The sequence below is a fragment of the Pseudopodoces humilis genome, chromosome 13 (genome assembly GCF_049639895.1).
Source record: "Pseudopodoces humilis isolate 2021_Gansu_Grassland_sample_001 chromosome 13, ASM4963989v1, whole genome shotgun sequence".
Classification (NCBI taxonomy): Eukaryota; Metazoa; Chordata; class Aves; order Passeriformes; family Paridae; genus Pseudopodoces; species Pseudopodoces humilis.
In genome coordinates, this window is record NC_142212.1 from 4,437,827 (window position 1) to 4,464,593 (window position 26,767).

Consider the following 26,767-nt stretch of genomic DNA (forward strand, 5'->3'; position numbering starts at 1 on the left):
TCCTGCTGCACTGTGCTTGAGCATTGGAGCCCAGATCTCCCCACAGTTGCCTTTCCATTACATTTCACTCTGGAGTTGCTCATGGACCAGAGCTTTCCTCTCCATCCCTGCTGCCTGTGTCCACGAACCTCTCCCTCCACCGCGCTGCTCTTCCCAGTCCACAGCAGGAGCGCTGCTGTCCTCTCCCCCTCCATGAGGTGGGCCTGCAGGCATGGAACTTCCCGGGAAAAGACGAATATTTCCCTGGGACTCCATGGAAGCCCGGCAGCTCCGGCCACACCAATGCCACACCGCTAGATGGCAATTGCGGCGTGTGCATGGAGGGACGGAGCAGACGGAGATCCCGCAGCCGGGGCTGGGTATGAATGAGGGGCTGCCCCCGGCTGTCCTCCCCACCTCCGGCTCCTCCTGCCGCCTCCAGGTGCTCTGGCTTCACTGGGAGAAGAGGCTGGAGCCGGCGGCAGGGAGAGTATCGAGGCTGGGATCCCGCTGGCCGGTGAGTAATGAGCAATGGCTTTAATTGTTCTTAAGCTTGGGCTGCCTCGGTTCGCTCTCCGGGAGAGCTGGCTGGGGTTCCCAATGGGAATGTTAATTCCCAGCGGAGGGTTCATCAGTCCTGAGTTCGTCTGCTTTCACTGTCAGCTCGGTTTTGTTTCACAGCTTCGTGCAGAGTAACTCATGAGTGACTGATCTTATCCCAGAGGTCGCTCTGCTTGCCCTAGCTTGCCATGAAAAGTTCTACTAATCTTTATAGAATCATGGAATGGTTTGAGTTTGGACCCTAAAGATTACCTTATTCCAATCCCCTGCCACCATCTTCTATGTTTGTGTTATATCTTTTAATGCTGTAACTTGGGTCCCAGGAGGATTTGTGCTTTTTTACTATGCTGAAACCGTTCCTAGAGCTGATTTTTCGAGGGTTTCTCAGCTTCAGTGCTCTGCTTTGCTGCTGAGGTTTAACAGCCCAAAAACCTACACTGGGCTAATTGTCACTAGCCCATGCTGGGGACTTTGCCACCGCTCAGAGATAACTTTGTCAGATTTCTCCTTCCTCACCAGATAAAAATCAATCATTGCCTCCAAAACAGTTATGCTGTTCTTGATCTAAGGAGAAAAAAAAAAAACAACTAGCCTCCCTGATCAGTGAGAGAATTGTCTTCTGCTTGGGCTTTATAAAATCCATTGGGACAGAGAAATTGCGTTTCTTCAACCCCCTGTGCAACGCCTCAGCTCTCAGAAACTCGGGTCAAATGATACAGCAGGCAGAAAAGAAACAGAGCCTGAGAAATGCTGAGTGCTCTCCAAAAGAGTCCCTTAACTAATGATCCTTCTTCTTGGAAGCATCACAGATCTTGGGTATGGATGGCTGGGAGTTGGGAGCCTTGCATGCCTGAGTGTCCTGAGAGTGATGGGAGGCTGATACTCAGGGTGAGGGAGGAAAGAGAAGGCTGAATAGTTGTTTATGTCCAGAAACAAATAACAAAACACTTAAATTAAGATAAAGGGGGTTCTTTCTTTCTTTATGTCCTTGAAATAAGACCACCCTTGGTATGAATCACAGCTCCTGAGTGTGTGGCAGCCCTAGAAGGCAGCCAGGCCATGGGATGCACTGCCCACTGGAAATCAGCTCCAGTGAGCCTGCCCTTAGTTAAGAAGTTTATTGCATTTAAAGAATCACTGCATTGACCCAGCTGCTGAGTGCTGTCAGGAAAATACTGCTAAACTGGAAAGCAGCATTTTTTTTTCCTGCAGCCATGTGCCCAAGGGAAGGGGGGAAGTGCTGCAGGAGGTCCCAGAACTGTGGTCGTCCCTCACACATGCCAGCCACGCGCCCCATGCACGAGCCATGGGGAGCTTTCTCTTGGCCAAGTGGAGCGTGTCCCAGCTTTCTGCCGGCCACTCCTCGCTCAGCCTTCAAAGGGAGGGGGTCAAGCAGCCCTGACGGGTCACTGGCTTGACACGATGGGCTGCTAGAACAGATAGATTACTCCTGCTGAGCTAACGGGATTGAAAACGACAGAGACACAAACAGCCCGCTGATTAATGAGCCAGGGACGGGGAAGTCAATCTGAAAGCCAGGGCAGAGATATCAGCCCTATAAGAAATATGGGAAGAATTCACCCCTAATCTAATCTCTCTGAATTCCACAAGCGTGTAAGACAGGGATCATTTGCTGCAGTTCCTTAGGTTGAGAATTAAACAGGAAACCCCCAAGGATGTGAGATGTTCTCCCAAATACCAACATGCCTGTGCACAGAGGCTGGAGAGCGGCTGCCACTGTCTGAGCCATCTCATCTGGCTGGACAAGAGGTGATGCCCTCTTGTCCTGTGGTGCTGCCAGCAGCAGCATCCAGGTCCAGGACAGGGAGCTGGAGCCAATTCTGAGGTCTTTGGCAGCTCTTTCTCTTTGCCAAATCCAACCCGAGCCAGCAGGGCTGACAGAGGTTCCAGATGGGGGTTCTGCTGCCTCCATCTCTGCTGTGTCCTATAACACCCTCTCAGGGGCTGTTTACAGCAAGCACCAAGATTTATTGTAAATTTTGGCTCCCAGACTCTTGGAGCTGCCTCTTCCTCCAAGTTTGGTCTCTCCCCACTCCATCTGGGATTACAGGGAGAGGTGGTTCAGAGAGCACAGGGCAATTAGATCCTTACAGACACTCACTCATGTGGCTACAAACCTGCAGAGACACAGAGGTCAGTCAGCTGAGTCACCTCCTGGCCCAGAGGGCAGCCAGGAACAGCTTTTGGATGGGGAATAAGGGTACAAACCCAGCCTCACCTGCCCTTTTTGAGGAGCCCCCATTTGGAGGAGGTCAGATGAGGAGATCTTGCTCTCCACTGCTTGGAGCGGGGAGCAGAGGGGAGTGGGAACAGGGAGAGAGGATGAAAACAGTGTTACTCTGCTCTGGACTGGGTCTCCATCTTTGGTCCTCTCTGGTCCTTGCAAGCCACCTGATGCCTCCCTGCTCCTGCCTTGCCCACTGGAGCTGCCTGTGCCTTCTCCAGCACATTTTTACCTGGGGAAACTGAAGCACAGATGGTGAAATAACCTGTGTGATAGGGCTGGACTCACAGTACAGGGGACCTAGTCATTCTCCCTCCCTAAAAGCCAGATGATCCCAAATCACAGCCATAAAGCCCCAGCATCTCCTTGCAGGTAGATGCCGTGAATGATAGAGGTTCAGTAGTACCCAGAAGGGAGCACTCTATACCCTGGCAGAGATAAGCCTTGATTATTCCCCAGTGTAGTTGCTGTAGGATATTTGGGCTCTGCCACTTCCATGCTCAGCGATTCCAGGTACCCCCTGACCTCCCCCAGCTCCACTGTACCTGCAGGCATGGCATGGAGCACAACTCTTGCCAGCATCAGCCCTCATTGACTTGGGAGCCTGCCCAGGATCTGGTTTCCCTGGAATGACACCGTTCACAAGCACTCAGCCGTGTGGGATTATTGTTCTGCTCTCGTGTGCTGGCGAGCTGCCATTTATTGTGCGCAGGAACTCCCCTGCTTCTCCCACCCTCGGGTCCAGGTTTAGTTCCCCTTTTTCTGGGAGGAGACCACTGATGTCAGCTAACTTTCGTAGTGTGAAAAGCAAAACAAGGGCTTTCGGTTTCAATCTGTCCCTTCCTTGTCCTCTGAGGGGAGAGCCGGCCTTCCCACGGTGTGCGCTCCCACGGGGACAGCTCTACCACCATGTGCTGAAGCCCCGTGAATGGAGTCAGTGCTGAGCTGCTCTTTAGGGGAAGCTGAGACACTTGGGGTCAATCCCTGCCCTGCAGTGCTTCCCAACTGGACATGAGCAGGTCACTTGGTCCACCTGTTCCTCAGCTCCACACTGGAGTAATGACAGCCACGGTGGCCTTCCGTGGTGGAACCCTGTGCAGATGAAGCATGGAGGGCAGAGAGGCCTCACGTGAGGCAGAGGATGCGCAGGAGGACGTGGTTTGTGGTGCTGTGTCTGCTTCTGACCCTCTGGAGACACTGGCACAAAGAGCCCTGCTGGGAGGGGGTTCCCCCACTTGTGTCCATGCTCTGGGCTGGCCTCCCCCTGTGTTTGCTGGGCAGGGAAATGACAGAAAGCAGGGGAGCTGTGTGCTTTGGAGCATCGTGCTGTGACAGCTGGCCCTGTCCCAGACCCTCCAGCCGCTCTGCCGCACTCTTGGGAAGAATGGCCGGGCTGTGGTGATAGGCCCAGTGTCCAGCCCAGCGTCTCTGCTGCTCGCTGATCCCGGGAAATAGCGGGCACAGCCCCTCACAGCCCCGGCACAGCCCCCCATAGCCCGGCACAGCCCCTCACAGCCCCCCCACAGCCCCGGCACAGCCCCTCACAGCGCCCCCACAGCCCCGGTACAGCCCCCCCATAGCCCCCCCATAGCCCAGCACAGCCCCGGCACAGCCCCCCATAGCCCGGCACAGCCCCTCACAGCCCCCCACAGCCCCTCACAGCCCTGGCACAGTCCCCCATAGCCCCGGCACAGCCCCCCATAGCCCCCCACAGCCCAGCACAGCCCCTCACAGCCCCGGCACAGCCCCGGCACAGCCCCTCACAGCCCCCCCACAGCCCCTCACAGCCCGGCACAGCCCCCCATAGCTCGGCACAGCCCCTCACAGCCCCCCCACAGCCCCCCACAGCCCCGGCACAGCCCCTCCCAGCCCCCTCACAGCCCCCCCACAGCCCCGGTGCAGGCGGTCCCCAGGCCACTGCCGGGCTGGGATGGGGGCCGGGAGCCGCGGGTCCCTGGCTGCCGGAGCACGCTGCTCTGCGAGCCTGGAACCCGACCCAATCCAGGCTGTAATTCCCGAGGAGCCCAGCCAAGAGGCTCTGAGGAGGAGCAGATAACAGGTCAGGCACCTTCCATCCTCATTAAAATACTTTCTCCGGCGGAGCCCCCCACGCCTGCCCAGCCTGTTCCAATTAGCGCAGCGGCCAGGAGCGCCGGGAGCTGGGCTCCCGCTGATGAAAAGAAAACACTGCAGAGCTTTCAAGTGTCGGGGGAGGCGGGAGGCTCCAGCTGGGACAGCCAGTGGCCCCGGGAGTGCCACCAGCAGCCGTGTCGCTGGCTGGCAGTGGTGAAGTGGCTCATGAGCTGGGTTACTGAGCAGCAGAGCAGGTGTTTCACGGCCAGTTCCTGCCTGGAATGGGGAGATGTGGTAAAGCTAAAAGCTCTCTGAGAGGTGCTGAGCATCCCTGTCCAATAGGTTTGTAGGTGAGAAGCAATAATCCCAGCTGAATGAAGAAAACCAATGTTGCGGATCCTGTGGGTTTGCTGCGGAAAGATTTGGCATCTTCGGGAAGCAATCAGCACCGAGTTGGGAGTGCTGGGAAAGGCTGCAGCCTGCCCAGGAAACAGGAATTATTTCCCGGGGCTAGCTCTCCCTGGAGACACCCCTGGGGATGGAGCTGTATCTCCCAGCCCTTGGGTCTCTGCTGGAGCTCTTTGCAGGGGTCCCACCAGGAGCCCAGTCAAGCCCATCACCTCTTTTCCAGAGGCCACCAAAGGAGCAGCAGCCCATGACTCTGGGATCCAGCTGGTGACACAGGGCTGGAAAGCTCTGGATTGGAAACCCTGAGTGTCACTCAGTCCTCCTCCCAGCAGAGGCTTTACAGCCAGTCCATGGCAGGAGCATGGCCAAACCTGCCCCTCGCTGGACACCCTGCTGATTCCTGGCCTTGGAGCCCCTGCCAGGTTTTAGTGCACGTGGGATTTACCCAGGCTGAGCCTGGAGAATCTGAAGCCCAGAGAGCAGCTCCTGTGTGGGGCAGGGCTCCTGAGCCTCCCCAGGGCTCCTGAGCCTCCCCAGGGCTGTGCTGAGTGTCAGGCCATGTGGCAGACAGGTGACAAGGCTGGGTTTCAGCACTGGGGTATAAATGGCTCTGAGGAATTCAGTGCTGCCTCTGGCGACCCCCGAGGCTTTGGGGACCTGGCCTGGCAGCTCAGCAGGCAGTACACAGCCTCTTCTCTGCCTCATTTGGATACTTTAACACAGCCTTAAAGCATGGCAAGCCCCTCCAATTATGAATTGTCTCCTCTGAGGAGAGACTGCAGGAGCTGGGCCTGTTTAGTCTAGGGAAGAGAAGACTGAGAGGGAATCTCATTAATGCATATAAATATCTCAAAGGTGGGTGCCAAGAGGATGGTGCCAGACTCTCTTCAGTGGTACTCAGAAACAGGATGAGGAGTAATGGCCATGAAGCAAAACACAGGAAATTTCACCTCAACATGAGGAAGAACATTACTTTGAGGGTAGCAGAGTACTGGAACAGTTCCGCAGCAGTGTCATGGAGTTTCCCTCTCTGGAGACGTTCCAAACCCACCTGGACTCATTCCTGTGTAACCTGGTCCAGGTGACCCTGCCTTGATGGGGGGAGGGGGTGGACTGGATGGTATCCAGAGATCCCTTCCAACCCCAACAATTCTGTTATTCCGTGAAAGAAATTTAAGCTTCTCAATTGCCCTGGAAGGAAAATTGGGAATTTAGTATGCCAAGTCAGCCCAGAGTTTAATACAACAAGTTAACCCACACTTGTCCCACCTCTGCTTTGTCCATGGAGGAACCCAATCCTCTATGAATTTGCCACTCCCCACTGGTGTCCCAGTGTGGTTTGCCCACTCCGGGAGCCCTGGCGTGGACAACAGGACTGTGGCACTGCTCTGCGCTGGAAGCTGCCTGTGCTCTGGCAGCATTTTAGGTGAGAGCAGACCTGCAAGGTGCAATAAACGCTGGGTCTCCGCTCAGCTTTCTCTGCACACTGGACTTGCTGCCTCCCTGGGGCTGGATGCCCTTGGGGTAAATTAGGAGGAGGAACAGTGGAGGTCCCGTTCAAGCAGCACATTCAGGAGCACCTACAAGTCCTGCAGGGGCTGAAAGCAGGGGCTGATCCCGCCCTTCACTGTGCCTGTCACTGTGCCCTGAGACAAGACCACTGCTGGGCCACCTTCCCAGCCAGATGCCCAAGAGCCAGGCCAGGTCAGGCTTCACCTCTCAGTAGCAAGGGAAAGGTAGGGACTGAGCCAGCAGCCTCTCAAGAAAGGGATTAGCAGGATGTAAGGGGAAGCCAGCTTCTTATCCCTTCATAAACAGTTATTAATACCCTGGCCAGCCTCAGGCTTGGCAGTTCCCCATTTGCTTTCAGAGGATGTGGTCCCGACTGGAGCGTGCCTGGAGCTGCTGTAACTTCAGGGAGACAAACGCTGTTAGAGGAGATGTTGTGCACAGGCAGCGAGGTCCCTGTGATACACCCAGCCCCCGGGGCTGTCCCTGCCCCACTGTCATTGTCACCCGGTACCCAGGAGCCCGCAGGGCTGGCATCCCGAGGCTCTGCAGTGTGCCAGCAGCAGAGTGGTGCTCGCACACCCCAGCAGCGTTGTCCGGCAGGGCAGGGTGGTCTGGGGCTGACTGCAGCCAGGGGACTACACTCTCGAGAGGCGATAGAGGAGGAGATGTCCCGGCTGGACGGGATCCTGCTGGCCCTGGCTGGGTAGTGGCAGAGACGCGGCTGAACCTGGAGCAGCCTCAGCTTTCTGCTGCTGCCCAGCGATCCCTTCATCCAAGCCCTCCAAAACTCGGCTCCCCTCGGTCTCTGCGAATCTGTGTGGACACGTGTGACTTGTTACTGAAGGTTTTGCTGGGACCCCAATGCCACCCAAGCTCTGGCACTCGGTTTTGCGGTCCCAGCTTTGATGTCATGGAGCAGGACCATCACGTCCTCCTCCCACAAATCACTCAGCACCACAGGCTCCCTCAGGGGCTGGCTCTGCCCCAGCCTGGCAGCTCAGGGGGAGGGCAGGGAGGGCTCATCCTTGTGCCTTTGTCCTTCCACCGGAGAAAGTCGACAGCTGCCTCTCCCTGCAGCTGCCGGGGTATCCATCATCCCGCATGGGATGGAGAGGGACAGCCAGAGCCCTGAGCTGAGCAGGGAGGGGACAGGCGGTGATTTAGGGACAGCTGCGGGCAGGGATGCTCGGCGGGGCACAGGGCCAGCAGCTCACGCTCCCCTCACATGTGGCTTCACATTCCCCGAGCATGTGGCAGGGACCCAGCTGACCGCAGATGTGTGCTCAGGATGGGCACCAGGGCTGAGCCCACTGCACCTCCTGCCCTGGCTTTGCCCCTCAGTTTCCTTGCCAGGCTGTGACTCCTTTGTCCCAGCTCCCAAAAGCGGCACAGAGGAAAGCATCCACACCAGGGCTTATGCTAGGAGAGGCAGGACAGTCTCAGGAGCGTGGAGCCAGGGCTTGGGTGCTCGGGAACCTTGGGGAGCACCAGCCCCATGCGGGGGTCTTGGCCCCCTGAGGCTCCCCCCTCTCGCTCGGGTTCCAGCCCAGCGCTTCTGTCCTCTCTGTCCCCTCTGATGCTGACAAGGGGTGCAGCTCCTCTCCTCCCCCCGCTCCTCTCCCTTGAGGCCCCCCAGCTGTTGGGGACCAGCATTTCGCCCCTGGCCCTGCCAGCCCTGCCGTGTAACTGGAGAAGGCAACAGGCTGTCAAGGGAGCGTGGGGATTATCTGGGATACAATCGGGGCTGTGAAATGAGCGGAGCGCATGGATGGCAACGCGGCCGCCCCTCTTGGTGCCGCAGAGCTGAGTTCAGCGTGCTCTTCCCTTTCAAACATAATCTACAGCTTGATAAACCCGCTGCCAGCGCCCTTCCCCCTCTCAAATTTGGGCTGGTTTAAACTATTCACGGCATTGCAACACAAAGGAGTTGTCAGGAGGAAATTGGTGCTTTCATGGATAAATGATTCCCTCCTGTACCCACGTCTTAAACAGAAGGGATTTGTCTTTTCTCTGGGCTGCTCGCTCTCTGGCAAAGCTTTCCAGGGGATTTTGTGTGACAGCCCAGAACCTCAGACCTGCTGGACTTCTGTGGAGAACCCAACGCAGCCACACAGTAATTAAAGGGACCTAATAGAAATTAGGGAGAGTGACTTAGCCAGATAGTGATAGGACAAGGGGGAGATGTTTTTCAACTAAAAGAGGAGAGATTTAGATTAGATATTAATAAAAACTCTTTACTGGGAAGGTGGTGAGGCCCTGGCGCAGGCTGCCCAGAGAAGGGGTGGATGCCCCATCCCTGGAAGTGTTCACAGCCAGGTTGGACGGGCTCTGAGCAATCTGATGATCTGTGATTGTCTGGAACAAGAGGATCTGTAACGTCCCTTCCCAACCCAAACCGTTCTGTGATTCTGCCACTTCTGCAGATCCCCAGTAGAAGGGGAGGGAGGAAGGGAAGGCAGGAGAAGGGGAAGGAGGGCACAGGGAGGCCTCTGGGACCAGGGCACCTGGTGGATTGCTGGCAGACTCAGCCCAGAACCGTGGTGTCACCACCTGTGCCATCTATGCCTGGCACTCCTGGTGACTGCCAGCCCCCCAGAACAAGGCTGCCATCCCCCAAATCCTCCCCTGCAGGTCCTGCCATGCCTGGAGTATGAAATGTTAACCCCCTGCCTCCCCTTCTCTCGGCAGCCCACCCTCATCAGCACTTCCCTCTCCAAATGGAGATGGAAAGAGTTGCAGCTCTGGACAGTTGATTATTTAAAGCTGTCGGGAGTGTTTAATTTAACCCTGGATTCAGCATTCCCAGCTTGTTTCCATCCACCAGGCACCCGAGCTCCCCCTCTCTGTGTAAACTCTGCTGAGCTCTCACCTCCAGCAGATTTGTTTCCCTGTGTCCCCACGCTGACTGGCACAGTGAGGGATGTCCTTGTGCCAGGGGCTATGGGCACAGGATTTTAGCTGGGTGTCAGGAGGTGGATGTGCCTGGGCACGATGGAAGGGAGCCCCTAAATTCTCATGAAAGGATGACACCCATGAGAAATGTTTCTTACTGGAGGTTATCCTCTGGCAGATTTTTTCTTTCCTTATGTGCTGCAAAGCCCTGACTTTCCTATGCCTGTACACGGCTCTTCCAGGGCTCTGGGATCCTCCTGGACGTCTGTGGCTCCTGCTGCTATCGATGCTTTTGGCATTCCGAGAGCAGGAGACGGAGCATTGCTATAACCGAGCTGTACACGGGAGCGCGTGCCTGTCCCTAAAGCTCCTGTGTGTGAACGTGTCCTGAGGCAGGAGCAGTGCCCTGCCTGCCATCTGCAGAATCCCAGCCTGCCCTGGCATCCCCTGGGTCATGAAAGATTCCTCCAAGTCTGCCCTAGCCCAAAGTTAAGCTTAGCACAGACCCGGTTCCATTTATAGAAGCCTTCAATTAGAGGACAGCATTTTCCCAAGTCCTGCAGCAACACAACACACTTGGGCAAAGGAAAAAAAACAACTCCCTGTCAGATCCCAGCCCCGTCCTTGTGATGACCCTTGGGACAGCAGTGTTCACTCAGAGCATGGCTGTGGGTCCAGAGGACAGCTCTGGGACAGCACTGCTGAACAAAGGAAGAGCTGATGTGCAGCTTGGCATTGCTGCCTGTTGGGGAGGCGTCTGTGGGAGCAAGCACTGCCTGTGGATCCCCATGTGGCTGATGGGTTCCCAACAGAGAACCTCCCCACAATCCAGGAGCAGTTTGCACCTGGCTAAGCCCATCATGCTTATGGGGTGGTTTTTTTCCCCCTCCCTAGGCAATGCCTGACGCATGGAAAAGTGTCCAGGAAGGGCTGGCTGGGCAGAGAGAACAGCCCCAAGCTAAAGAGAGACAGAGCACAGCACAGCCACCACCCTGAGGTCACATCCATGTCCCAGCGTGGTCTCCTGGTACAGGGGAAGGACCTGGAGCAGCAGCAGGTTGTGCTGACCAGAGTGAGATCCAGGCAGTAGTGAAGGCAGGGAAGGGGCAAGAAAGGAGCTGCACCCCAGCTCAACCACAGTTTGCTGCTGGGAGGGAGAGAAACCCCAACTCCACCAGACCAAAACCTCCTCCCCAGGCAGAGCTAAGCACTCCTTCTTGTGCAAGGCAGTTGGAAAAGCTTGGCTCCACCATCCCTCCCACTGCCCATCGCTGGGATAGCAGGAATCCCCTGCTTCTTGTGCCAAGAGCCTCTGGCCAAGCTGAGAACAGACGAATATCAGGGATCCTTCACCAGGCTCTGCCAAGCACTGTGGTCTGAGCAGGTACTGAGCAGAGGATGGCCAAGCTCTGAGATCCCTCTGGAGGGTGCACTACTGCCCTTATGTCAGTCACCTCCAGGATGCCCAAATCCCGGTGCTCCCAGGTGGGCATGCTGGCATCACCCCTCACACCTCCCCTGGGCAGGCTGGAGCAGCTGGCCTGTGAACTCCCTGGACATGGAACGTGCTGGAGCTTCCAGGGGGGTGGGAGGTAAGAGGGTGTCCCAGCCACAGCTGCCTTGCCAGTGCCCACACTGGTGCAGTGAGCACAGCTGCAGCCTTCCCTCTTCTCTGCTTGCAGCCGGTGTTGGAGGTGGCATCTCGGCGCTGGACCATGGTGCTGTGAGGGCGAGCAGACCCTGCCCTGTGCCAGCATGGGGGCTCTCCCTGGCCACTGGCTGCCCCTGGCCACACTCCTGCTCGGCCTCCTCCTGCAGCAGCTGGGCAGCAGCAGGGCATGGAAACAGCACGCTCCACGCCTTCGCCTCACCTACAGAGGTAAGGGCTTCCTCGGGGTCTGCACCTTGCCTGGGAGGGCTGGGAGAGCACCCTGCAGGTAGAAAAAGGGGGGCTTGGGGAGACAGGCAGCCCTCTGGTTGTGGCTGTAACCCCTTCACACTCTGGGCCCCCGGGATGTTTCAGGGGTGCAGCTCCAGGCACAGTCCCTGAGTCCCTGAGTCCCTGCTGCCATTGGAAAAGGAGGTTGAACAGAGAATGTCCTGCTCTGATCCAGCAGAACACTGGGACCAGAGGAGATGTGTCCTTCTGCTCAGACTAACTGTGGACCTCTCTTGGTGTGTCCTGGGCTGGGGCTGAGCTGGGTACCCCTGGGGAATGACCCCTGCCTTCAGCTCACAGGGACACTGAGCCCCGGGACAGTCACAACATCCTCTTCCTCTGCCTCCCACCAGCACAGTCCTACCCCAGCTCAGCCCTTCTGCTTTTGTCCCTCCTCTTCTGGTAGGAGAGACTGATTCCCTGTGCAGATCATCTCCCTGCTGCACCTCTGCCTTCCTCCCTGCAGCTCTCTCTGTTTAGATGATGAGTTCTTCAGGGGAGGCACAGTTTGCCCCTCTCAAGCGTGATGCAGAGGGGGGACTGCTTTGGTGACCTGAAGATGCAGCAAGGACAGAATGACAGGCAGCATAAAACAGAGAAGTGTGCAAAGGGAGTACCTAGAGAAAGTCTACAGGGGAATGGCCTGAGCAGCTAGAACAGAAGCCTGCCAGCCTGGCAGTTTCTCACCCTGCCATGAACCTGCAACATGGATGTGGCCGATTGAGCTGCTTTCAGCTCCTCCTATATGAAAACCAGCAAGTTTCTTTGGAGAATGGCAGCTCAGCACATCCCCAGTGCTGTGCTGGATGTGACCATGAGGAGGGCTGGACCAGCCCTCTCCACACGTGAGAGAGGGTGGAGCAGCTTTCCCATGGGCACGGCACTCCAGGCTCCAGGGCCACGCTCTTGGCCAGCTCCATCACCCTGAGAAGTCCTGCTCTCCAGGCAGGGACAACAGCACAGTGAAAGATGTCCCCCATTTGTGGCTGAAGAGCACTGGATCTCCCAGGGATGCAGGATATCTGTGTGAGGAGATAGCCCTGCTGATAGCCCAACTTAGAAACAGCTCAGCTCTGCCTTTCCTTGGAGCCAGAGGAGGCAGATGGGGCAACAGGAGAGAAAGGGGACTGCTGACTTCAAAGCCCCACAGTGTCCTGGGGCCAGGCATGCCAAAAGCCCTCAAGCCTTGGGCAGAGGCAGAAGAGGAAGCTCCCAGCATCAGGAGGGCTCAAGGACGGAGCGAACAATGGTGAAGGGATGTGACTCATGGACAGCACCGGGCACTTTCAAGGACACAATGCCTTGAGAAGTTTAGGTTTAAAAACCCCTAGAAAAAAAAAAAATAAATAAAAGGAGACCTTTGAGAGTCCATCCACGGGATCAGCCTTGCGCTCAGATCCCAGCATGGGGGTGGCAGGCAGAGCCCTCGGTGGGGCGGGGGGAGAGGACGTAAGCAGGGTCGAGAGAAGGAAATGACAGCAGCGAGGGCCGGGAGAGCACAGGAAGGATGGGGCACAGGGCACGGGGCCAGGAACAACAGCAGCGGCTCCCACCCTGCCGAGGAGGAGAGAGGAGGTTTATAATAGCACACAGGGGCAGCCTGGGCTCGCCTGGGTCAGCCTGGGTCAGCCCCAGCGCTGCCTGAGCTCAGCCTCTCTCTGCCCAGGCTGAGCAGAAGTGAAGTCCCAGCACGGCTGCCAGCTCCTCCTGCGGGAATATCCCTGGAGCTGGCAAACGGGTCCTGTGCCAGCCTCTGATCTGCAGCCAGGCAGGACTCAGGGGCCACACCACACAGCAGGTGCTCCGGAGCACGGGGAGGTCCTGGGGCTCTGGTGTTCACACCAAGGGCTGCCCTGGCACATCCCTTACCAGCCGTGAGGGGCCAGAGCTCGATTTAGCACCAAGCTTCCCCTGGGCTTCGGGGATCTCCTCCGTAGGCTGCTGTGCCTGGCGAGGGGGAAGAGGAGGGGGCAGCCCCCCGGCACAGCCGGGCTGTGACCCCAGGAAACTCGGGGTCACCCTGCACAGAGGATGGTGTGGCTGAGGGGCAGGCAGAGATGATGGATGGGACCCAGTGCTTACAGTGGTCTCAGCAATGAAGACAAACAGCATGGCCTTGGGAGATAGTGAACACAAAGGAGAGGATGTTTCTCTGGGCTCACCCATAGGTTTGGCCATGGCATGGCTGCTGCAGAGCACCCCTGGTTCCCTGTCTCCAGGGTCAGGTTTGGGTCTAATGAGCTGAGGGTGAGAAGAGGCTGGTTTTGGTGCAGCAGCTTCCTGGGTCTGGATCCCAGCACTCGCTGTCCCCTCGGTGAGGGAGCAGAGTCATGGGTCAGGCTCAGACCCTCCTGGTCATTAACCTGCCAGAGGGTGCAAGTGTGGGGCAGTGAGTCCTTCCAGGGCTCTCCCACGTCCTACCAGAGGCAGCAGAGAGGGTTCTTCCATCAGCCTGCCTGACCTCGTCCTCAGACAGGGCTGCTGCAGCTCAGACCAGAGAGACCAGTCTTGTACCCATTCCTCCTAATTATACTCATGTTGCCCTTCCACCCCAACCCTTCCCCAGAGCCCTGCTTGACGTTTCCCCTGGACCAGGCAGGTCCTGGGAGCATTGGCAGACACAGGAAGGTGAACGATGCACCGCACCCTGTTGGAGATCCAGCAGGGACAATGGAAAGGCCAACAGGAATTCAGCTGTTAATCCCATTCAGCTGGTGGGAAATGGCCTGGAAGCCTTCTGCCCTGTATCCTGGGTACCCAGAGGAGGGCCCTTGGGCACCCAGGCAAAGCAGGGAGTGCAGTGGGGCTGTGCAATTTTTATGGCAGCAGGAGGACGAGAGCCAGGAGCTCCCTGATGTGGCTCAGAGCTGCTGCTGGCAGAGGAAGGTTTGTGTCCCCGCAGTGCCAGGAGCTCCCCGGAGCAGGGAGATGGAAGCTCTAGCTGGGAGCCAGCCTGGCTGCTCCATTCTGTCCCAGCAGGGACCAGGGGACGGCAGCGGCGTCTCCAGCCCACAGGCTCTGGCCTCGCTTCCCCTCTGCCCTGGAAGGAAGTGAGACAAGCTCCCGGGTCAGCCGGTTCCCTTTGGATGGAGCCGTGCCTGTGCCCACGTCCACCCCACCTGCAGCCGCACGTCCACACTGCACCCACCAGGCTTCCCCTGAGCGCCTCCTTCCCTCTGTCCTGACACACCGCTTCCCTCCCTGACATTTTGGGCAGACTTTCAGCTTTCTTACAGGTTTCCCTGAGTTTTCAGCCACATTCCATCTCCATTTAGTCCCCATCCACTGCAGCCCATCTCCATCTCCCCCTCCCACGGCCCCACTTTTGCTCGTTACTCAGGAGCAGCCTTGCCAGAGTAACCAACCCTCTATCCCAGCCACGTCCTGTCACTTTTGGAGAGGGAGGAGATGTGTTTTGGCTTCTGGAAGCTCCAAGGACTGCCTCCATGCTGGTTTTTGCCCCCCCTTGATCCTTGGGAGCAGGGGCTGGGGGGTGGCAGCTGCTGCGGTGCTGTGCTGGGGCAGCCGCCGCTCCATCTGCACTGGGGGATGCTCGCCCCACAGCCAGCCCCCAAACCTGGCACTGCACATCACGGACCGATACTGGCCCCAGGGATGTTGCTTCCGGAGTTTTAACCAAGACACAACAGCTTATTGTCCTCCTCACACACCCACAAGGCCACGACTGTGCCAGAAGGGCCGGGCGAGCTCCGGCTGCTGCACGGGCGGAGCCGTGGCCGGAGCAGCAGAGCCTTTCCCACTGTCCTGTCTCTGCTCCCAAAGGAGTGCACTGGCTCTATGGCACCCTCGGATCTTTCCCCGAGCCAGTCTAATGCTGGGTTTAGGCTGTGCCTCAGGACACAGAGTGGGAAATGTGGGGTGCTTGGTTGGGGTGGCACCGGAGCCACAGGTGGGGATCTCCCCTACAAGGTTCAGTCCCAGCACATCCACCCACCTGCCTGACTCTGTGAAAGCTGCTGGGCTCTACCCCACGCACAGACTCAGGGGTGGGTGTGGGGGGTGTTCAGACCAGGTTGTGTTGGCTCTGTTTCCATACAGCCTTTCCTTGGAGGGATGCTTTGCCCCAGCAAACAGCAAAAACCTTTTTAAATGTAAACTCTCTTGATCTGGAGCCCAGGAAAAACATACCAGGAGTCACAGCAAGCGAATCACCTCTCTGCTCCATCCTCTGCCCACCTGGTTTCAGGGTGCAGAGGCTTTGGGTCTGCAGGAGTTCCTCTGGAAGACAGGCTGGAAGCTGAGGCCTCTGACCTATTGGGGCTGAATCCCTGTCCTGCCCTGTGCCTGCAAACCAGCCCAGCCAGGGCAAGGTCAGCGCAGCTCTGCTCTCTGTAGGAGTGACTCTTTCCCTCAGCTTGGCTCGTGGAGGAGGCTCCATGATGAGCTCAGGGGCAGTGAGGGTGGTGGGTTTCGCCCTGGCAGTGGCAGGAATATCGTGTACCCTTGGAGCAAGGATGGGTAACCAAAGCTGTTCTAGAGAGGGAGGCATGGGGCCTCTTGCTGCTGTTGTGTCATTCATGGATGGGTTTCTCTTTCTCCCACCTTGTTTGTGCTCCTCAGACCTGCTGAAATCCAACAGCTCTCGCCTGCTGCTGGCTTCAGGGGATAAGATGGATTTCCAAGCCCTCTTGGTGGATGAAGACAGGGCCTGGCTGATGGTGGGAGCAAAGAACCATATCTTCCTTCTCCACCTGGACCATCCCAGCAGGGAGCCTGAGAAGGTCAGTGCTGGGAGGATGGTGGCACTGGCCAGGCTGGCGTCTTCCTCCCTGGGAACCACTCCTTGTCCCAGCACCAGGGCGTGGAGGTGGACGTGCTCTGAACTGGGCTGTTCTAACCTCACCAGGGACACATTTACACCAGGATGTCTCAATCAGTGGGGTCAGCCCATCCCTGGTGGAGCTGAGCCCTGCTGGGAAGGGCTGGCGCCAGAGGGTGGCTTGGCTAAGAGCTGTGACCTGGGTGGACTGCAGTGCCCGGAGCCCTGCTGTCACACCTAATCCCTGCTGCTGCTGCTGCCTCAAGAGCTTCAGCAGCGAGTCCACTAATGTCATCCCAAGACATCCTGCTGGCCGGGTGCTCGGCCGGAGCCCAACAAAAGAAAATCCCATTAAGGCGCTGCAGCCTGGTGTTCCCACAGGCTGGGATCCAGGAGAGCCTGCCCACAGCCTGGGTGGGCCACAGCACGCCCAGGCTCTGTCCCCACGCCAGGTTCACTCCGAGTTGATCTGGCAGGCTGCCCACAGGGCTCTGGGAGCTCAGGGGGGTGTCAGACCTGTGCCAGAGCAACCCCACGTCCTGCACCTGAGCCTGGCAGCGCCTGTGGGCTGAGCCTGTTCCCACTGGTGCCACAGGGGGCCGAGGGGAGCAGGGGCAGCATCCGTGGGGTCTTTGTGTTTCAGATTTTCTGGCCAGCCCCCAGGGAGCAGGTGGAGCACTGCCAGCTGGCAGGGAAGAACGTGGAGGTAAGTAGGGCTGGCATGCCCCACCTTGAGCCTTGGCAGCTCAGCACGGATATTAAACAACCCCATTGCCCCGAAAGGGAGCCTGGGGGTCTGCCTGGAATGGTGCTGTGCAGCCAGCCGGAGCTGAGCCAGCTGAACAGCTGCCAGGACAGGGACTGGCCAGGCTCCTCACCCCCAGCTCAGGCCTGACAAACATCTCCCCTGTGCAGACCGAGTGTGCCAACTTCATCCGCCTCCTCCAGCCCTTCAACCAGAGCCACGTGTTCGCCTGCGGCACCGGCTCCTACCAGCCTGTCTGTGCCTTCATCCAGCTGGGAGCCAGGGGGAAGGTGAGGGACACCCTGGACACACATATCCCTATGGCAGAAGGTGCCAAGAGATCCCCTCTCTCTGGGAACAGGGGGAGAGGGAGCCCCAGAGCCTCAGGGGGCAGGGGAGCAGCCAGCCTGGTGCAGTTCCTGGCATTCACATGGAGAGAGCAGCTCTGGCTTGGGAGTGTCAGGGTGTCCCAGTGGGGATGGGACCAGGCATTCTCCTCAGGAGCCCACTCATCACAGACACACCAACCTCCTTCCCACTCTTCCCCCCAAGTTCCACCTTGTTCCCAGGCTCCCCCTGGGCTGACATCTCCCCCTTGGCTCTGGCAGGATGCCAGGGCTCCCCGCATGCAGCTGGTGAGCCACTCCCTGGAATCGGGGCGAGGACGGTGCCCGTACAGCCCCCATGAACCCTTCACGGGGCTCCTCATGGGTAAGAGCGAGTGAGGAGCACAGGGGATGGTGGGAGGGGGAGCACTGGGAATAATCTGTGCTGGGAGGTGCTGCTGCTTCCCACCCACACCCCCCTGACCCTGCAGGTGGGGAGCTGTATTCAGGCACCTCCAGTGACTTCATGGGCAGCAGCGCTGCCTTCTTCCGGACCTGGGTCCATGGGGCCGAGCAGAGCTACATCCGCACGGAGCAGAACCAGGACCACTGGCTCCACGGTAGGAGCAGGGGGACCTGTGGGGAATGGGAGCCTCTCCTGTCAGCTGGGGAGAGGCTGGGGCCAGCACTGGGGCCAGAGTACTGCTCTGGGCCCTCTGTCCTTGCTGGGGAGAAGCACTGATGAAGCCCCTGGTGAGACCCATGCTCCAGCACATATTCCACAACCTCAGCACTGGGAATGGTGTTCTGCCTTCTCGGCTCTGTGTCCCCTCAGCACCTCACACTGTTCCCAAGGGCTTTCAGGGCTGTACCACAGGGTGGGATCAGGGCACAGGGCCACACTGTGGCCACATTGCTCCTTCCCTCCGCAGAGCCCACATTTGTTGGTGCCTATGCCATCCCCGATACCCACAACCCCCATGATGATAAAGTCTACATCTTCTTCCGTGAGACGGCCATGGAAGCTGGGCAGTGGGAGCGGCGGCACATCCACGCCAGGGTGGCCAGGGTCTGCAAGGTCAGTTTCCAAGGCCAGCACCCTGTGGCCTGTTGTTGTCCCACCAAAAGTGGGCTTTTACCTGCTTTGGACCAAGGAGCAGCCCAAGCAGAGGAGTGTGAGGGTGCCAATGCACACCTACCACAGGGCAGAAGGCTCAGGGCGGGGGGTGTGGGAATGAGGGGGGCACAGCACTGGAGGAAACTCAGAGAGGCTGGGCTGATCCTGGCTCTTGGTGCCTGGCAGAACGATGTTGGTGGGAAGCGCAGCCTCATCAACCGCTGGAGCACGTTCCTGAAGGCCCGCCTGGTGTGCTCCATCCCCGGGCCCCAGGGCACTGAGACCCACTTCGACCAATTGGGTGAGTGCCCAGCCCTGTCTGCAGCCGGGAGCAAGGCAACTCCACCGCGGCTGTTCCCTCCAGCACGCCCCCCCAGGATGCCCACCTGCATCCCCTGGATGGACGGGTGCTCCAGCTCTGGAGTGCCTCACCTACACCCCTCTCTTTGCAGAGGATGTTTTCCTCCTGCGCACCCGGGACCCGCAGAACCCCCTTGTCTTTGGGCTCTTCACGGTCTCCAGGTGAGCAGGACCCTCATCAGGGCTGGCTGTGTCAAAGGGATTCCTGTCACCGCCTCACTCCAGGGCCCACAGGGGACAGCGTGGGCTCAGCGGGGTGGGTGTGCATACACCTGGTCCCCGTGGAGCTGACACCGAGAGCCCTGTGCTTCCCGACAGCGGCGTCTTCAGCGGCTCTGCCGTCTGCATCTACTCCATGGCTGCGGTGAGAGCTGCCTTCAGCGGCCCCTTCGCGCACAAGGAGGGATTCGACTACCGCTGGGTGGAATACAAGGGACGCGTTCCCTACCCCCGGCCCGGCACGGTAAGGGAATGGGGAGCAGCTGCAGGGGGAGCGGGACAGGCTGGCCTGGCCCTAATGCAGCCCCTGTGTCACACAGTGCCCCAGTGAGACGTACGACCCCCTCCTGCAGTCCACCAAGGACTTTCCCGACGAGCTGATCAGCTTCATGCGCGGCCACCAGCTGATGTGGGAGCCCGTGTACCCTCAGGGCCGGCAGCCCGTGCTGCTCCGGGTCAATGTTCCCTACCGGCTGCGGCGGCTGCTGGTGCACCGGCTGGACACCGAGAGCCGCCACTACGACCTGCTCTTCCTCGGCACAGGTGGGAGCTCACCGCGGCTCTGGGAACGCTGCCACCGCGGGGCAGCTTGTGTCGCACTCGGGTTCCTCCAGCCCGGGGGGCTCCCGACCCTGACAGCTCCTCCTCCCGCTGCCTTCCCAGATGACGGCAAAGTCCTGAAGGTGGCTCTGGCCGGCGGGGTGAGCCGTGGTCCCGAGGTGATCAGCCTGGAGGAGATCAGCGTCACTAAGGTACGGGCAGCCGGGGTGGCACCGAGGGGGGCTGAAATGAGATGGTTGGACCGCACAGCCTCCCCTCCCGTGGCCGTGGCACCCTCCCTGCAGGCTCTGCACTCTCAGGGAGTTTCTCACCTCACTGCTGGGGGCTCCCACCTGCCCTGGGCAGCTGAAAATGTTACAAGCACCCAGAGGTGCCAGTGGGGCTGGAGCCATGTCATCTTCCAGCTCCCCATCCAGTCCATGAGGGAGCTTGAGGGTTGCACTTTGGAGCCCACGCTGAAATGGGAGGGCTGAGCCCAGCTTTGAAAGCAGATCTGCTGGGCAGAGCTGTCCTGGGCTGCCCACACCAGGCAGAGCCAGCCCAGGTCCCGGGCTCCTTGCACGGAGCAGGTGGAGCTGTGACCTGGCCCAGGGGCCTGGCATCCTGTAACCCCTGGGGACACAATCCTACTTGGTACACCAATCCTCCTTGGGGCACCCAGGAGGGACTGATGTGGCTGCAGCACCCTCTTGCTTCCCCTCCAGGTACCTTCTCCCATCCTGGACATGAAGTTATCACCAAAGCGGGTGAGTGTCCCTTCTTCTCCCTAAAGCAGTCCGGGAACAGGCACAGAGGCCAGCTGGTCCCAGCCACTCTGCCGGGTCCCTTGGCCTCAGGGGGTGCACATTTAGGGAATGGGATCCTGCCAGGGCATTAAGGGGGAGGCAGGCTCTGTCTCCCACCCCTACTGTCCCCCAGCGTGCCCACCCCAGCACGGGGCAGGGGCTCTGTTCCCTGCCAGTCCCGGCCTCCAGCCGTGGGTGCTGACTGCCGCTGTCCCGCTTGCCCGAGCAGCAGGAGCTGTTTGTGAGCAGCACCCACGGGCTGCTCCAGCTCTCCCTGTACCGCTGCGAGCTCTACGGAAAAACCTGCACCGACTGCTGCCTGGCCAGGGATCCCTACTGCACCTGGGACGGAAAGACCTGCACCCCGCACCTGCTCACCGAGAAGAGGTGAGCGTGTGCCCGCACCAGCCCTGCATCCTCCTGCAAGGTGATGCTGTTGGGAGCAGGGAAGGGCAAGGGCAGCCCTGGAGCTGGAGTCCCATCAGCCAGACCCCTATTGCCGCTCTGCCTGCCTGCCACCCACCCTTTCCTGGCCCCCTTCTTGAGGCATTGCCACGGAGGGGTGCCACAGCCTGGGGTGGGACAGCCACAGCCCTCTCTGCTCTCCCGCAGGCGTGCCCGCTGCCAGGATGTGCTGAAAGCCGACCCGCTCAGCCAGTGCCAGGACACGGCCGAGGGTGAGCGCCAGCTCCGGCGGGGGCAGCCGGCTGTGCCCGGGGAGCGCCGTGCCCAGGAGGGCGGGGAGCACCGCGCTGGGAAACCAGTGCCAACTCCGCGGGCTGGCTGCTCCCTGCTGCCCTCCCTCCCTCCGGTCACACAGCCCCCCACTGAGGGTACTCATCCCCTCCCCTGCACAGGGACTGCTGCGCTGGAGAAGGTGGTTTTTGGGGTGGAGAAGAACTCCACTTTCCTCGAGTGCCTGGCGCGCTCCCCGCAGATCACGACCCGCTGGCTGGTGCGGCGCGGCGAGGAGACAGCACCGAGCGAGGTACGGGACAGGGAGCAGGGACGGGGAGCAGGAGGGGCTTTATCCCCCAGAACTGACCCACGAGCTCTGTCTTCGCCCCAGGTCAGAAACAACGGGCATTTCTTGGTGCTGGAGCAAGGGCTGCTGATCCGCCAGCTGGCGAGGGAGGACATGGGCACCTACGAGTGCCAGGCGGTGGAACGCTCCTTCTCCCGGCTCCTCACCCGCTACAGCCTCCGCATCATCAGACACGAGGCCGCGGAGCTGCCACCGTACAAACGGAGCAAGGGGGATGAGCCGGGAGGGACCCACCAGAGCCCCCGGCCCCGGATTGACCTGCACCCGGGCTCCAAGGGCTTCCCTCGGGCCCTGGGGGCACCGGGCACCAGCCTGGACGCCTATTGCAATGCCCTGAGGCTGCAGGAGCGCCAGCGGCAGCGAGCCTGGCACAAGTGGCAGCACCGGTCCCCGGACAGCAAGAACGGCCGGGTGCGGAGGCACCCGCAGCGCCTGTGAGCGGCAGAGGGAGCCGGGGCTGCCCACAGCTCCCTCCCCGGTCTCTCCAGGGCCCTTCTCGCACGTCGGCACCAGCTCCGGGACATCTCTCGCCTTCCCGTGCAGAACCGCCTCGCTGTTACTACCTCAACCCCCGCCAGCCCCGCGGCCTCTCCGCGCCCCACGGGGCACCGGGGACAGGGCACGCAGCCTGCGCCGGCTCCCCGAGACTCAAAGCTATTCACCTGCAGAATATTTATTGTCCCTGTTTTCCCCTGGCCCCGACTGATGATCAGCAGCTGCAACAGAGGACAGGGAGGGGCGAGGGCCAGCTGTCCCAATGGTTCCCTGACTCCCGCAGCAGCCAGCCCAGGCAGGGCCGGCCGTGTGATGCCTCCCTTCCCTCTGGAGGCGGCAGGATGCTCACCCGGATGCTGCCGAGATGTGGATGGAGCCCAGATGCTGCTGGAAGCAGCAGGACACAGCTGCTGGCTGAGCCTGGGCTCCAGGTGTGCAGAGATGCTCATACCCAGCCCAGCTCCAACCCGCACCAGCTTCAAACCACACCACTTTTTTTAATTTTGACATTTATTTTACGGGGGGGGGGGGGGGACCAAAAAAGAGAGAAGCAAAAGGCAGTTATACCAACTTACAGTTTATTATTTTTTTAAAAAATGACATGAAACACAAGTAAAAATAAATACATCATATAAACAACAAATTGTTCAAAGTCTCTGTTCTGGGAGATCAGGCGAGCACATCCCGTTCGACAGAGAGAAGAGGGAAGCACATGATCATGCGTGGGGCCAACTGACCGACCCACCCTGCTAGCAATACTCCTCTTTCCAACCACAACAAGACAGGCCACAAACTAAGGCGGTAGTAAAAAAAAAAAAAAGAAAAGAAAAAAAAAAAAAGAAAGAAAAAGAAACCCAAACCAATAGAAAACCCCAAATGAGACTCAGTGATGGATTCTTTCAGGCTCCCATGGATCTGCCAGACTCCAGCTCTGGGTACCACGAAGCTGCCAAGGCAGCAGTGGTGGTCGGGGAGGTGGCAGAGGTTGCTCTCCCTCACTTGCCCCATCACCCCTTCACAGGGAGCGCTTGCTCCAAGATGCAAGGAGCCATCCCTCACTGTAATCTAGCTGGACTATGGTCCCTGTTTAACACCTGCTCCCTGCCCCAGCCCTCCCCCACCCCCGGTTCTTCCAAGACTGGATCAACAGAATTTATTCCAGAGTGGCGAGAAATACCAGCTGTGAAGGTATTTGCTGTACTTGTCCCTGTTGGCCTGGAAGCCACCCCCAAACCAGCAGCAATTCTTGCACATTCAGCCTCTTGAATTTGTTGCCCAGAGAAGCTGCGGCTGCCCCATCTCTGGAAATGCCCAAGGCCAGGCTGGACAGGGCTTGGAGCAACCTGGTCTAGTGGAAGGTGTCCCTGCCATGGCAGGGGGGCTGGAACAAGACAGCCCAAACCATTCTATGATTCACTGACATCATTAAGTCAAAATATACATAATTTCTAGTGGAGACCCTGTGGAAATCCCACCCTTTGCTTGCCGGAATATTTGCTTTCTCCAAGTAGCTGCACCCAACCTCCCCACCTTCCCAGACACTCCAGGACAACATGCAGCAGATCCTGCCCAACATGGGCCAGGCTGGGCTGTGTTGCCCCCACCCTACAGCCCCCCAGGAAGCCCCAAGAGCCACATCAGTAGTGGGGACAACAAGGCCACCAAGCCCCGTGCCATGGGGACTGTCCCACAGTGGTACCCAGCCTTCACCTGACTGTCCCCAGGACAGCAAACCTCACACCAAAGGCAAGGGCTGAGGGCTGGGTGCCAGTGCACAGGGCAGCTGACCATTCCTGAGGCCCCCACAGATTTGCCCTGGCCTTGGGCTGTGCTCAGAAATCTTCCTTATTGTCCAAAACTCTCTGCAGAGAGTCCTGCACTGCTGTCCTCAGTGTCATCCACAGCCCCTCTGAGAACCAGCAGCTGCTTCCCATCGGGTCATTTGGAGACAGAAATTCAGCAGCAAAAGAAAAATTTAACCCGTGCAGGGAAAGCCCCTGTTCCAGGCTCAGGAAAACCGAGAGGACCCTCTGCAGCAGAATCACATGCTGGGGAGGAGAAACCTCTGGGGAGAGCAGATGAGGGAGAAGAGCAGGCCCCACAGGAGGGGAGTTTAAGAATTTAGAGAGCTCCCCCACTGGGGATAACCCACACCCTCCTGTGGCTTCTGTGGGGCAGAGGAAATCCTTCCCATGGCACTGTGGCAGAGCAGGTGCCTCTGGCTGCCTTGGAGCAGCCCCAGCCACACATGGGAACTCCCATGGGAGCCCTGTGGGCACCACGGCCATCCCTGTGACACCTCAGCCGAGGCTCTGCCAGGGCCCACCCCCTCACTAAGGGGGGGCCCAGGGCTGGTGGATGGGGCAGAGCTGGGCCCTTGTTGTGCAAGGCCCCTGTGCTGCAGCTGCTGGGGCTGCAGATGTTTGCCAGCAGCAGGTCATACGCAGGACAGCCCCACCACAGGAGGGTGCCAAGGGGTGTACAAGCCACGGACACACAGGAGGTGGGACAGCCCTCACACCTCACCCTGGTGCTGGGTTAACAGCCAGCCCGGAGCACAGTCTGCACCCTGTGGCAGCAGAATGCCAGTCATCCTCAGCTCCTACAGCCACAGGGCTCAGGCTGTGCTGGGGGACCACTGGAGAACATCGGGTGGCAGCACAGGGACGTGCCAGGGCGTGCTCTGGAAGCCCTGGGCGCTCTCCTGGAGAGGCAAGGAGCAGAGAGGTGTGCAGTCACCAGTACCACATCAAGACCACAGTGCTGACTGCCCCCAGCCACATCTTCACACCTTGTCCCAGCACAGGCCCCATTCAGAGATGACGTGGGAGGGTCCCTTGGATGAGCCCCACTACCCTAACCCCACAGGAAGGGCTGGGGTGGCCACAAGGCTCTGGAGGGTCTGCTCACATTCCCACCTCCCACACGTGCCCACAGGTCTCAACACTTGCTACTCTTGACAAGGAAAGCCCTTGCTAGGTCAATTCCCCAGATCCACAGGAAAACTGACAGCCTCACAGGGACGCAACGGACATCTGGGCAAGCTGGTCATACAATCAGTGTCACAGGGTAGTGCATGAGGTGGACACACAGAGCACAGGAGGGCATGACTCACAGATGCAGCACTGTCAAGTCTTTGGAGAAACTTGCATGAACACCATCAGTTAATTTGCTTTGTTACTTTTGTGGGGGGGTTTGATTTTTATTTCCATGGTGCATCCAAAGACAAGTTGTCCAGCAGTTTGCTCAGAACCCCTCGGTTTTCAACTCCTAGGATATGTTAAAGAAGAAAGCACTATTTTAATGTTTGTTTTTTTAAAAAAATAATTAAAATAATTTGCATAGCTAAACTGTTGATCTAAGGCTTCTATGAATGGTGTGGTTATGTTTGACAGACAATGTCCATTAAACAGAGAAAGACACTAGGAAAGCCCCATAACATTTTTTATTGTGTTTCCGTAACACACGCGTGCACACACAACCCTCTCTCTCAGGAAGGGAGGTCCCCATCTTTCAGCACCCCTTTGGTGGAGGATGTCAGGACATCCTGCCCTTTCCTACACCTAGTTGGTCCCAGCAAACACCAGTGACTGCAGCTTCCATGGCCTAGGGATCCCTTACAGGCTACCACCAGCTCCAGGGACATCCAAGGCAGGCGAGCACAGCTCCTGCATGGTGACACCCAGATGTGACACGGAGGTTCCTGGATTTCAGGTGTCCATCCTAGTGTGTTCTCACACACAGTCGCACGCTCCAAGTCCAGCTGCACCTGGGTATCCCAGCCTCGCCCTAGGAGCCCTGGCCCTGAGGAGCAGCTGGGTGCTCGCTGGCAGCACCAGAACCAGGCCCTGCACTCCTGGGGCCAATCCCTGTGTGGGGAAAGGCGCTTCCCCAGCAAGAGCTCTGTTTTCCCAGCTCCATGCACCTCACAGCTCTCCTTCTCACTGGGAATGAGCACAGGAGGCTTCCACATGTGCTCCTCCACTATGACAAGAGGATTCCATCCTCCCTCCAGCTGCTCAAAACCCAGAGCAGCTCCTGCCCTGGCAGAATGTCCTGATGGAACACATCCAACCGCTGCCAGCCGGTCAGCCACAGGCCACCTCCACAGTAGGCCCTGCTCCTAGGCTAGGCTTTGGTCAACCATCTGCTTCTCCCCACACAGACAACCCAACAAGCGACCACTGCGTGATGGAGGCCAGCTTTTTATTTTTTTAATATGGAAATTAATTTAAAAGTAGAAAGAAAGATTCCCCCAGACAATAAATATTATGCCTTCATGAAATAAATTAACGTAGAAATTCTGTGCAGGGGAAAGTCTCTCCAGTCACAGATTCAACAGCAACTGGCACTGGTCCAGTGTCCCCTCCCAGCCTTCTCCACTGCCTAGTGTTCAGAAGCAGCAGTGAGCCCACCCACCCCTGGATCTGGTGGACCACAGCAGGGTGAGATGCGGCCGTCATACAGCCTGGCAGGGTACGGGGAAGTCAGCAGGATTCCCCTCTGATGGCCACCAAGACCAAGACATGTGGGATTGCTCCACTCATCTGGCCTGGCACACAGAGGTGGCATCAGACCCACAGGGCCAACCTACCTTGGCTGGGACTCTCCAGAAGGGCCTCAGGGAGACCCTCACCAGAGCCCCGGCACAGGAACTTCCCTGGAGCCCTCACTCTAGTCTCATGTGAATTTGAAGAGGGTGACAAATTGTGGGGTATTTTTTTT

The 26,767-nt window shown here is 58.6% G+C and overlaps 2 protein-coding genes across 2 annotated transcripts in view; one reads left to right on the top strand and one right to left on the bottom strand.

Moving 5' to 3' along the window:
• The first annotated feature begins 337 nt into the window (after positions 1-337).
• On the top strand, positions 338-22,542 carry LOC102099445 (semaphorin-3D-like). The gene is made up of 18 exons (XM_005522194.3): positions 338-496; positions 11,353-11,549; positions 16,191-16,351; positions 17,033-17,095; positions 17,305-17,424; positions 17,743-17,845; positions 17,952-18,080; positions 18,393-18,538; positions 18,764-18,878; positions 19,030-19,099; positions 19,256-19,400; positions 19,477-19,699; positions 19,820-19,908; positions 20,422-20,463; positions 20,732-20,889; positions 21,115-21,179; positions 21,360-21,490; positions 21,572-22,542. The coding sequence occupies exons 1-18, from the start codon at positions 366-368 to the stop codon at positions 21,983-21,985; spliced, it is 2,502 nt and encodes an 833-aa protein (XP_005522251.2). The 5' UTR covers positions 338-365; the 3' UTR covers positions 21,986-22,542.
• A 108-nt stretch (positions 22,543-22,650) lies between these two features.
• The window catches only part of RAD54L2 (RAD54 like 2), a 70,960-nt gene continuing 66,843 nt past the window's right edge, over positions 22,651-26,767 (bottom strand). The window contains exon 23 of the mRNA XM_014251709.2: positions 22,651-25,312. Coding sequence (XP_014107184.1) covers positions 25,245-25,312 — 68 coding nt within the window. The 3' untranslated portion in view covers positions 22,651-25,244. The remainder of the gene's footprint in view (positions 25,313-26,767) is intronic.